This window comes from Prinia subflava, chromosome Z, assembly GCF_021018805.1.
Source record: "Prinia subflava isolate CZ2003 ecotype Zambia chromosome Z, Cam_Psub_1.2, whole genome shotgun sequence".
NCBI lineage: Eukaryota > Metazoa > Chordata > Aves > Passeriformes > Cisticolidae > Prinia > Prinia subflava.
Genome location: NC_086283.1, coordinates 45,771,267 through 45,783,496, shown reverse-complemented (window position 1 = coordinate 45,783,496; position 12,230 = coordinate 45,771,267). Strand labels below are relative to the sequence as shown.

The 12,230-nt window shown below is 36.7% G+C and overlaps 1 protein-coding gene across 1 annotated transcript in view; it reads right to left on the bottom strand.

Annotated features, from left to right (window-relative positions):
• The window catches only part of ADAMTSL1 (ADAMTS like 1), a 195,823-nt gene that overhangs the window by 161,906 nt on the left and 21,687 nt on the right, over positions 1 to 12,230 (bottom strand). Inside the window, exon 3 of the mRNA XM_063421603.1 lies at positions 4,929 to 4,974. Within this exon, the coding sequence (XP_063277673.1) occupies positions 4,929 to 4,974 (46 nt within the window). The remainder of the gene's footprint in view (positions 1 to 4,928; positions 4,975 to 12,230) is intronic.

The following is a 12,230-nucleotide window of genomic DNA, read 5'->3' as shown; positions in this document are numbered from 1 at the left end:
AGATGGAAAGGAACTCATACTAAAGCCTTTTCTAAGAACCCCAAGAGATTGCAATATCTGACAAAGGGAAGCTTGAGAGAAATAATAGCAACAAAGAAAATGGGGAAATATCAGCTAATATTCTCTGTGTTAAATAAACATGGCATGGAGATGAGAGCTAAAATTGTCTATACTTGAATGATAAATGTCTAAAATGGAACTATAAATGTAAACTTCCATTAATATTTGTCATTATAAATATTATAAAATATTTTCTCACCAAAAAATGCCTTTTTTTTGGAAGGATGTTCACATTCTGGCAAATACCTCAATATGCAGCCTTCTGTGTAATTTAAATTTCTTTTCTTTTTTGTCCATCTCTTTTAAATATTAAACTAAATGTATAAATTAGATACAGTAAGTTTAATTTCAACATGTAAACTTCCAAGAACTTCAGTCAAAAACTAATATAAGTATACAATATTAAAACATAGTTTTTAAAAAGCATTGAGGGTGCCGTTTTATCAAACAGCTCAAAAATGAGCTGTTCAAATTAAAAAAAAAGTCAGAAATACTGAATTTAAAACTATGATTTACCTAAAGTACTGACAAGTCATGAAATATTTCTGTAAGGAAACTGATTCAGGTGATTTGGGCTACAAAGTTTCTTTATGCATTTACATTAACTGGACACCATCTGGGTCTTTTTGTTCTATTTTTCAATTGTCACAGATTCACAGTTCTGCTTTTTGAGAAGACTGAAAATCCAGAAGTCCAAGCTTCTGTCATTTGCTAGATACTAAAAGCACTTGTTTCCAACTATGAAGAAATAATTTCTAGATGACACAGCGAGGTTTTAAAATGCAGCCAATCAGAAATAAGATGGAAGTTATTAAAACCCAGTAGTTTGAAGAACAGACTGTAGTCACAATATATGATCTGAGTTTGGAAGATTTTCCACTTAAAAAGTAAATTGACATTAAATAAATTGTGTGTTGGTAAGAAGATTATGTGTAGTGCCTATAATTTGCTTAATTTTTAAAAATATTTTACTGCAAAATATAAACTAGGAGGTTTGACTGCAAAATGGCATTTCTAATCATTACTGGGTAGGAAAATTAAACTCTGCTAATCATTCTTGTAGGCCTGAAAATACCTACTTGGTGATGATACTTCTCATACACATAAGCCAGTGCTTCAGAGACTTATGTACTTATATGGAAGTTTAAGTTTGACACTTTCCAGGCTGGGGTTTTGAGCACGGAAAGATGATAGTGTTATTTTGTAGAAAGTAAGATGAACAACATTGATGCTAGTGTATACGAAATGCAGCATGAGCTGATAAGAAACAGGGATGGAAGTAGCTGGTCTGAATGCAAGCCAAAAAATGGGGGATGACATTACAGATGGTACTTCAGCCAAGTGAAGAAAGTGAGATATATATAAAAAGAGTTGCAGGTGATGTTTACAAGCTTTGGTTGCCTGATTAATGGGATCTAAAATCTACAAACAGGAACCTTGTTGAAAGAGCTAGTAATGTTGTGCAGCTTCAGTGTCAGTGTCATCATTTTTTCTTTTTCTTTCTCTCCTTTTTTTTTCCTGATACTTGAGAAGAAAGGCATAAAGAAAGTACATATTCCAACAAACAACCTTCAGAGTAATTTTTATATAAATGATGGGAAGAGAAAGCAAAAGACAGCAGAGTGTCAGAAAGACTGAAAAAGAGAAAGGGCATATGAGGTGGCATGACAGCCTCGTACAAAAGCTGGAGAGCACTTGGCAACCAAGAATGCATGTAGAAGAGGGAAAAAAAAGACTGTGCTAGCTTGGAAAAATAAAAACAAAACAAAACAAAACAAAACAAAAAAGGAAAGAGAACAAGTAAAAAAATCCTACTTAGAGTTTGGAATTATGTTTGTTTATTTTGCAAATGTTCAGTATAACAACACAGATAGTTTCAAAAACATGTTTTCATTGCATTTAGACCGATTTTCTAAAGAAAAACAAATTACTCCCTCTCTCCCTCCCATGATTATATTCTAAAATGTCTGGAAATATGCTTGAGTCGATGTGAATAGTAAGAAGAAAAAAAGCAGATGCAATTCAACCCTAAATCATCTTCAGATTCTCTCATTCCTTCTTTTACTATTTACACATGTGGCTTCATACCCATAATCTTTCCAGTTTCTGATCAACAACAGGCAATGCAAGTGGCAAATATACTGGACTCTTTTAAGGACTGTTCAGAAGCAGAATTACAGACAGACAGAATCAGTCTTTATTATGCAAAATTATTCAGTACCTCTGGAATAATTAATATCAGTCACTGGGAAAACAGGTACACCACTTTTTCCCCTTGCCTCTCTTTTTCTTTATCTAATTTTTTCCCCTTGTAATTTAATTTCAGTATGAATTAAAACCAGCTGTAGCAAAATCTTGCAAATGATAGTGCCTATAAAATGTTTTCACTGCCAGACTCCAAAACTATTCTTCAAATTCTCCAATTTCACATTTCAAATAATTTGCTTTTAGTATATATAACTACCCATCCTTTCCTGCAAAAGGACAGTCATTAAAAAAACACATCAGTTCACAGAAAGACAGCTTGCAAAAACTAAAAACACTGTTTAATTATGAACATCATTCCTCAAGCTATGCACAAGACATTGGTAATGAAAGCTTGGAATGAGGGGGGATTTGATTTTTCTTGCCTTCAAAGACTGTCATGTAACAGATGAAAAAGTGTCTCATGAGCCTGGAATTTCCATTCTCTGGATTTTCAGTATCTTTTCAGATGAAATCTTTAATGGCAAAATCTGAGTTAATAAAAATACACACAGTATCGTGGACCTTTTCTAGTGCAGAATTTCACATCAAGCTATGAGCTTAATGAGTTGCTTTTAAGATCAAATTTGTGTGTATGCAGGCTTGGATTGTGGAGACAAAAGACGAGACTTTATTAACAACAAAGTACATGATTTAATTTCTTTTTACTATTCTGGAAGAGAGAAAGAATATTTTAGTGTTACAGCTGCACAATTCAGTAAGAGAATGGATTTTAGCGATGCAAGTCTGGGGTTCCTAAATAGCTTTAGATTTACACTGCACAAGCCATTCTTTATGGTTCCCCCCAAAATGGTTTGGAATCATAAAAGCAGTCCCAGGTCTTCGTATTTCAGTGGAAAAACTGTCACTGATTTCAGCATAGCAAAGCTGAAAGCATCAAGGATTAATTTTGGATTATTTGGTACGAAACAATTGAGTTCTGCAGCTGTATGCCTCACTGCTGGAGCCAGTATTGACAAATACAAGATATGTAAAGGAATTGCCTGGCAAAACCATGCAGGTTTTATTTTGAAGGAAAACTGTTCAGGTGCACATTTGCAGAGCAGAACTTAAGCTAAAAAGAACATCCAAAGAAATATTCCTTATCTTGGAAACTCAGTGATTCCAAAATAAGGGCTGCAACCCAGCTAAAGGCCCAGTTTTTCATCCGAGTGATCCAGGAACATCCAATGGCAGCAGAGCAGGATGTACTCTGTCTCACTGCTTTTAACATACACAAGGGCAGATCAGACGTAAAAAGGGACTGTCACAATGTGCACACAATGCCCAACCAAAACAAAATAAATGTGTTTAACTGTAGTCCAACTAGCCTTAACAGTATCACTTTTTTTTTTTTTTTGTGAGTGTGTGTGTGATATAGCAGAGCTATGGCCTGCAACTTGACTAGCACAAATCAAACTTCCCATTCCTTACACAGATGTGGTGTAGCATAAGTTCCTCAGGGGAAAACTGGACAGCTAATTTGCCAGCAAATCTATTTATTAACTACACCAGTTGCTGTCAGCTAGGGAAGATGAATGCTAGACTGATGAGACATTTCAGAAACTCAAACGATACAATCAGAACAAATTTCAGAAGAATCACAGAATTGGAACCCCTGAACTGGAAAGGGCTCACAGGGATTATCAAAGTCCAACTCCTAAAGAACTGAGAGAATCTTACTGCATAGGAGACTACAACTCAGAGAGAAGCAGTTTCTTTCATTATGAACTGTGGTCTATTGAAGAAAAGATAAGCTAAATATGAGCAAATATATTCCTTTCTTTAAAGTTAAACTTTTAAACTTTTAAACAAAGCGTGCATTGAAAGGCTCCTGAATATGCCCCTATCAGGCATGAGAAAGCTTGGCCTGGTGTACATTTGATTTCATTTTCCATCTTTACTGGTAAAAATGACATTTCTGCATGTAACTTGAGAGCCTTTACTATTCTTGGCACCCAATAAAACTTTCCATATGAAAGCCTCAATTTCAATTTTCCGCAGTGAAAACAAACTTTCGCTTTGTTGAGACAGAAGTTGAAGTTTCTTATTTTATTGTATTGAAAACTATACTTGCTACATGTAAAGAAAACCAGCAAGACCCTTCAGAAATGCCAAAACACTCGTAAGGCTATGTAAAAATGCTTTTCTAAGACAGACAACAGAACTAAAATGCTGTGAGGGCACAAGTGAACAGAAATATATAGAATCATAGGATCACATATTTTCTACTAACTTGTCTTCAGTTCTTAACAGCTTAATCCTCCAGCCTGACAGACTACCCAACGTGAAGCAGTTGGTTATCAAAGTACTGCTGGGAATACGAGATGTCTTTCTTCTGCAAGGGAGGTTCTAAAGAGCAACTCTGAAGTCTCACTGACTCTTTATTTATGGTGGCTGTGACTGCAATCCCTTCCAGACAGTTTTAGCATTATGCTAGGCTGTAATCTCTCCACTTTGTCAAGAAACTGACAAAGGTTTGCTGTGGTTCTGTGGTGCTGAGGTATGAAAGTAGTTTAGATAGCTACAATATCCTCACTATCTTTACAAAATTATTTGCGGTACTATGGACATGATTATCATAGGTGATGATCTGTATTACATCAAAGCTATACTTCACTTACCACATTGCTGCATGTCCTGTACCGGATGTTTCGCCCTTCACAGGTCCTGTGTTCAAAAATTAAAAACAAACCCAAAAATGTTAATAGCTGAATATAAAAAGTCAACACATAATGTTTACTTCCCCATATATATCTCTAATCACCTACTCCCCCACCAACCCCTTGCCCCAAAGTAAAGGGTCATCTCTCCCTATTGAGGTATGAAATATTCAGCTCCTTAGTTTCCTAACTTTGCTTTAAAAATTACTTTCTAGAAGGTGGTATCAGCTTATAAATGAGATTAGAAGCGAGAATACAGAACTTAGCTGGAAAACAACATCTGAATGACATGAATCATGTCTCCAAGCAATTCCTAAGGATTTTACAAGGGCACAGCACTGTGTCTACCTGGGCACACACTCTAGCACTGGCACAGTCTGACCTGACAGGCTTTGTCTTCTGGGGAGCAGTTGGGTACTGGAATGAAGCAACTATGCCTGCAGCAGCATGAACTCATAGCATAGTTTGGGTTGGAAGGGACAATTTACTTCTAGTGGAAGGGACACCTTCCACTAGACCAGATTGCTCTGAGCCCCATTTAACCTGGCCTTGAACATTTTTGGGGCTGGGACATCCAAAGCTTCTCCTGACAACTTGTTTCAGTGCCTCACCACTCACAGGAAAAAAAAACCTCTTCGTAATATTTAACTTAAACCTACTGTCTTTCAGTTTACATTTACCCTCTTTCAGGCTAGTATGACATAGCTTATTCCCAATTTGATACGAGGGAAGAAGGAGAGCATAAGGTTTCCCCTCAATTCACTGGTGCAGAACAGCATTCAAAGAGCAGCTGGGCCCAGTGAGGTCAAGGACAGCACATACCCTGACATGTGCTCTCCATGGCTCTCTTCCTTTTGTCCCACAGCAGATCCATACCAACCCTGATGCTGGCAGGGCTCCCAAAAGAAAAGTCAACAGCCAGATACCTTTTTAGCACTCAGCAGCATGTACTCTGAGCATTTGACCCTAGGTAAAGTTTCACATATTTTATGAGTTCAGACAGTATACTCGGCTGAAGCCTTCATGCAAATCAGAATGCAAGGTTTGGCTTTTAAAATGTATCCTTCAAAAGAATAGAATTCCTAACATTTTAAATTTCTTAATTTCACAACTTTCCCCCCTCTACCCCTTCTTTTTTTTGGCTAGCACTTAACAAGCACACATTAATCCAGGAATAAATTCCTGCCAAGCCTGATTTTTAAAATCCAAACCATTTTTAACTATCCAAAGGAAAGGACATAGCATCTGCATTGATTTTTTTACTTCTTTATAAAGCAGAGAAACTTCCCATACTAAGATAACTTTAAAATAAATGGAACAAGTTTGCTTTAATATATTGAAGTCATCCTCTCTGTCTTCATTATCCACAAGACTTAATTATGCAATTCATCCAGTAGTCATTTACATATCACAGTTGTCTAAATGATCACAAGAGGAGAAAAACAAGTAAATAAACCTCATCACATTTTCAGAATAAATCTAAGTGGAAAGACAACACATTCTGTTGTGTAGTATTTGGCATACAAAAATGATATTAAAAGCATAACAGAAATATCACTAATCACTATCACTATCATTAATTCAGTGATTTTGTAGCATTACACATTTAATTCCAGTGAATTCTGATCTGTAAGACCATGCACAGAAGTGAAAAATGTGCACAGAGTAGCAGTAGAAAAAATGGTTTTGGCAATACAATAATGAAAATTGTATTCATAAAAGACTATGAACTAAAAAACCCAACTAAAAGACCCAACAACAAGAACAAAACACCCAAGCAATACCTCCTCCCACACACACTGTTCCAGTCATTCATAAGCAATATAGGCAAGCTTGGAAAAATAGTGTGGAAACCTGTTCATATTGCTTTTAATAAAGGTACTTTGCTAATGATAGATAGCAAATAAAAAATACATTATGCAGAATGCAGGCAGCCCTAGTGCAGGCCTCATTTACCACACTGAACAGCTTGTTCATCAAGCTTGATACCTGCCCCATATGTCTCTCAGAAATGCCACACAACTGACATTACTTTGCTTCACACAGACTCACTATTAGCACAATTTCAATTACTGTAACTGATTAATCTTAGAACCACTGAACTTCCAGGGAAACTAGCTTTCTAGCTGTCTCTCAGTTTCTTCCTCTTTTCATGTTTTCTTCAAATTATCTGTTTTGAAATATAAAACCCCACTTACTTTCCATTTATTCTCTGCATTAGGGAAAATAATTGGTTCTTTCATTTGACATTTGGAAAAAAAAAAAAAATCCATTCTTTTCTTCTATTTTTCTTCTTGTGGCTGATGGCCATGAGTGTTCTCATAAAATTTTCAATTCTGGATGCAGCTAGTGCTCTTATGATTCATGAAGACTAGGAAACACTGTTGGAAAATTCCCCTTGTTTTCTCAGCAAGACCGTATTTTGGAGTTTAGTTGTTTAAACTCATTAGTTTCTCAGTTATCACTCACCAGCCAAAAGCGGGTGATATATTTAGTTGATATATTTTCACAATACATTCACATAGTAGTTTGTGTTTCAGATCTACCCTGCCTCAGGACAGTATTTCAGATTTTCTGAAGCATAACTAACTATTTTGGAATTCAAACTCATGGGATTTTCACACATATCTCAGCATGGACACTTTGCAGAATTCCACAGCACTGAGCTTTTAAGATGCAAGGAAGGATCATGGCAGATTAGTGAGCCCGTGTTGTGAGATACAGTCACCCTTTATCCTCTGATCTCTGCAGCATAGAAATTACAACTCCTACCATCAAGGAGTACACATAGCCGGTGGAAAACTCAGAAGTCAACCAAAATGCCAAGTTCATCTTGAAGAGCACAGAAAGAGTGGGAGAATTAAGCAGTACTTCTAGCCTTCTCTGTTATCTACACTACAGAGGAATTTCAGTGGAAAAAGGTAGCTGAGGGTTTGGCTAGACAGGGAATTATTATAATGTGAATATGAAAGAAAAGCAAGCTGTTGGGAGTCATGTTTCATTCCTTAAACTTAATCAGTTGTTTCCAGTAAAGTTTCTGAAAGAGGTTAACAACTTTTAATATATTAAAATATTCTCTTCTCTTAATGTAAACAACCCAAACCCCTGGTATTTATTTCTCCAGGCTCCAGTTTGTAGAGGGACTTAGTTCAAGTTCCCCCCTCAAAGGTCTCAAGTAGATAAGTATTTGTGCTCAGCTAGAAGCCTTGCAAAAATCCATGCCAGAAAGAATAGCAATGCCCTGCCAAAGCTGCATTTATCTGTAATTACCAAAGCCCATGAAAGAGATTTTCAGAGGAGGACCTCATCAACTCCTGCCACTCTCAGCAGTCATCAGAGTTTGAACTGCTTTTCTTAAGAAACAAATGTGCACATAAATAAGCAACTATGAGCCATGGTTGGGTTATTTTTGTGCATATGAATTTTGATGCAGCTGTTCACTACAGGGTTTGCAAGTCGATGCAATGTTGAATAATCTCCACTATTTTATTTTCACAGCCCTTGATAGCCACTTTTCTGGGACAGATTCTGGTTTCTGCATTGTACTTGTGAGATAAGTATGCTGTGGGTCTGTCTTTTCCCATGAGATCTTGGGCAGGCTATGACATGAAACTAGCCTACACATGTGGAGATAACACCATCTTGCATCTCCCTTTCTTCACATTGTTGTTCTTACCTCTTTCCCTAATGTGGCACAGTGTTATGACCCCCTGTTATGCTCAATACAATGTCTGTGTTTGTACTTCTCTGAGAAATAGTCAGTCTCTTTTACTCCTCCACCATACCCCTTTTCATGTGAAGGAAATGAGAAGGAAGGCCCTGAGCACCAAATTGTTATGAACAAGAAAGACACATCAGGACTGCACTGACTTTAAAGAGTTTGAAATGATTTGAAATTATTTGGTTGGGTCTGCTAAACCCATGCCTAAATCATTCAATTGACAACAATTTGGAAATATTTTAAAAGATCGTTCCATACTCTTTTGTTCACAAGCACTTTGCCCACCACCGTGGGTTGTCGAGATGCACTGGTATGTTTTGCCATGCATCTGTAGAAATCCTTCATTCTCTGTGTTTAGAAGACTGTCTCCTACAAGTTCCTGCATGTTGAAATACCAGAAGAGTTAACTTTGAGACAAGAAAAGTGGGCATGGATGCACAAGCCAACTTGCTCTGGTAAGTTTAATTATAGATCATACGAATATTCTTTCTTCTGCAGTCAAAAAAATAAACAACTGGGACGCAAAATACCAACTTGGGTCAGTACATCCAGAAAACCAGCAAGGCAAATAAAAACAAGTGTACTGGTCTTGGGCCATGAAAGGCCAACTTTTTCCATTAATAACCTTTTTCACAACCTTGGTATTAGGGAACCAATAATTCTGATGTAAATGATGTTAGGATACTTAGCATCAAAGGTCCCACGTGCACCTCATGAGGCTCAACAAGGCCACGTTCAAGATCCTGTACGACAGCAATATCCACTATAAATACAGACTGAGTGATGAACTGGCCAAGAGCAAAGAAGGGCTTGGGGATACTGGTGAATGAAAAATTAAATATGCGCTGACAATGTGAGCTTGCAGCCCAGAAAGCCAGTTTTATCCTGGGCTGCGTAAAGGGAAGAGTGATGACCACGTCAAGGAATGTGATTCTCTCCCTCCAGAATGTTCTCATAAGACCCCATCTGGAGTGGTGCATTCAGGTCTGTGTCCCCAGGAACAGACAGAACCTGAGCTGTGCAAGCAGATTCAGGTCACAAAAATAATTAGTGGGGTGAAACACGTCTCCTGTGAAGAAAGACTGGGAATCTGGAGGTTACAGATGGGTTCTTAAGGGTAAAGCTGTGTTTAACTAAATTTTCTTATTTAACAAGGCCAGTCATCTCATTGACTAGTAGATGTATTTTTATTAGACTTTAGCAAAGCTTTTGATACAGTTTGCATAGTATCCTTCTGGTAAACTTTTATTTCCAAATCTATGTCATTCCAAGTCACTGATTGTTGTTTTCTAAGTAGCAGCTGGCATTAAATAACATCCCCTAAAATTAGAAAAATATGACTGGCTAGTCCACTTAAAATAATGCAGATCCAATTTAAGAAAAAAAAAAAGGAAAATACAAAAATCCCTGTAAGAGTGCTTTCAGGATACTGTTTATTTTCATCAGCTAGTCTCACATACACTTTCATCACTTTAGTATTATTTTCTTAGGAATATTTTAAGAAGTGTCTTTAGATTTGCACATATGTACTGCAGATATACAGAAAGCAATTACAGTTGTGAGTGTTTTTCATTCTGTAAAAAAGGCAGAAAAGCAATTTTTTTTAAATGCCTTTTAGCAAAACAACATGAGATGTCTCTTCACTACAACATAAAATCTCACCTGTTGTCCTGTATCAAAAATATACCAAATATATATATATATATAAAATATATACCAAATAGACTATAATGCAGACTCAAAAGTACTAACACCCCAAATCAGAACATTCTAGAAATTGGAGGAGTGCCCAGGTTTTGCAGGTAGTCTTTATAAAACAAGTGTGCTGAACAGGACCACAAGTTCTCCATTCTCTGAGGAACTTTGCACCAACATCTAAAATACGTGTGTTTGCCCACCTCCACTGAAATTTCTCATGTACAGTTTAGTGCTTGAGTCTTCAGAGAATCACATCTTAAATTTCCTACAGGAATTAAGGCTTACAAAAACTCTACATCATGTAAAGGCCTGACTGATTTAATTATTTTTAATTTAACCTAAGTCCAGGAACAGATTTATTGGAAGACTTAGGAATAGCTGAGACCTCTTCCAGTGAACCTGGACATATGAATTGGACATTTCTATCATCTGAGTGAGAGCTTCACAGACATTTTTGGTTGGTAGGGGACTTCTCAACAGAGAGATGCATTTATGGAGAGCATACCCATCACTCACCTGTAAGTACAAAGTACTGTTCATTCTACTACACATCAGTTTTTCACCCAAAACACCAATGCACAACTCTGTGTCAGGTCTATCAAGGCATTCCATAGGAAAATAACACTAGGAAGGCATTTTCTATCATTTTAGATACTTCAGTGGGGCACTGAAGTCAGAAATTAGGATAGACAGCACTGTGTGTCTAACTGGTTTTCTGAAGACCACCGGCAGTCACTCCACAGATTATAATGCTGATTTACATTGTGGGAAATTTCACCTTCTTATACCACTGACATGTTCACTCAGATATGAGAAGTGCTGCTTGCTGCTTCTGTCATTAGAAAGAGCTAGAGCTGTCAAAAATTTGTAAAAGTTTCTCCTTCAAATGAAACCAGCAAATGGTTTCAAAATTCTCATAGAGATTTCACTAATCACAGAGTAAACAGAATAATAAATTCCTTTTGAAAATGCTGCTAGGTGGCACACACTTAACTGGAAGCACCTACAAACTGAAGAAACTAAAAATTTCTTCCAGCTATTTGGAATCATACACTATATCATGGAGGATGTCCTTTACTCCTACAGAGTAAAGGTAAACCATCTAGAAGTATAAACTGAAGCAGAAAAAACCCAGCAATTCAAATATCCTGAAGGTCTTTGAAGGAAGCAATATACTACACTAGTATACAGAAACGGTTTTAAACACAGTAATGAGAAACATCCTCCTAAATAACTTCACAGTGCAGGTCACCTAAGAATTTTATGACATTGACTGCACTCTTCACGAGTAATGTGGTATGTTTCAACAGAATGCCATTTATTTTGGGGGATGTATTCAACAACTTTGATAGCATTTGTGCACACATATTTTGCTCTTTATTCTGCAGACCTTAAACTAGAAAAGGGCTTATTCTCAAAATCCTAAAACCACACAGTATTTTAATTGATAATTTTGACCAATATACGAAGATTTCATAAATGTTTAAAAGCCTAATTAGGTTTATTTAGTAATGTCATGATAAGAGCAGGCTGCATTTATATCATTACACAATAATCACAGTAATGTATTTTAGCTTCTATCTGTAAAGAAGCAACTCCCAACCTGCATAACTGTGTCATTGTAATTTTCACTCAGAAAGTTTTAAGGACCTTTTATCAGTGTTAGATGTGAAAAACTTCAGAATCTCTGGGAATCAAAGCCCCTAAGACAGATGATTCTGTCAATGCAGCCTGAAAATAAGGGTCACAACCACTTTCTGGGACTACATTCTAAGTTCAGTTGTGAAGCAGAAACAGAAGCCAGTATTTTGGTATCAAAGCTGTATACAGATGAAACTTTAAAC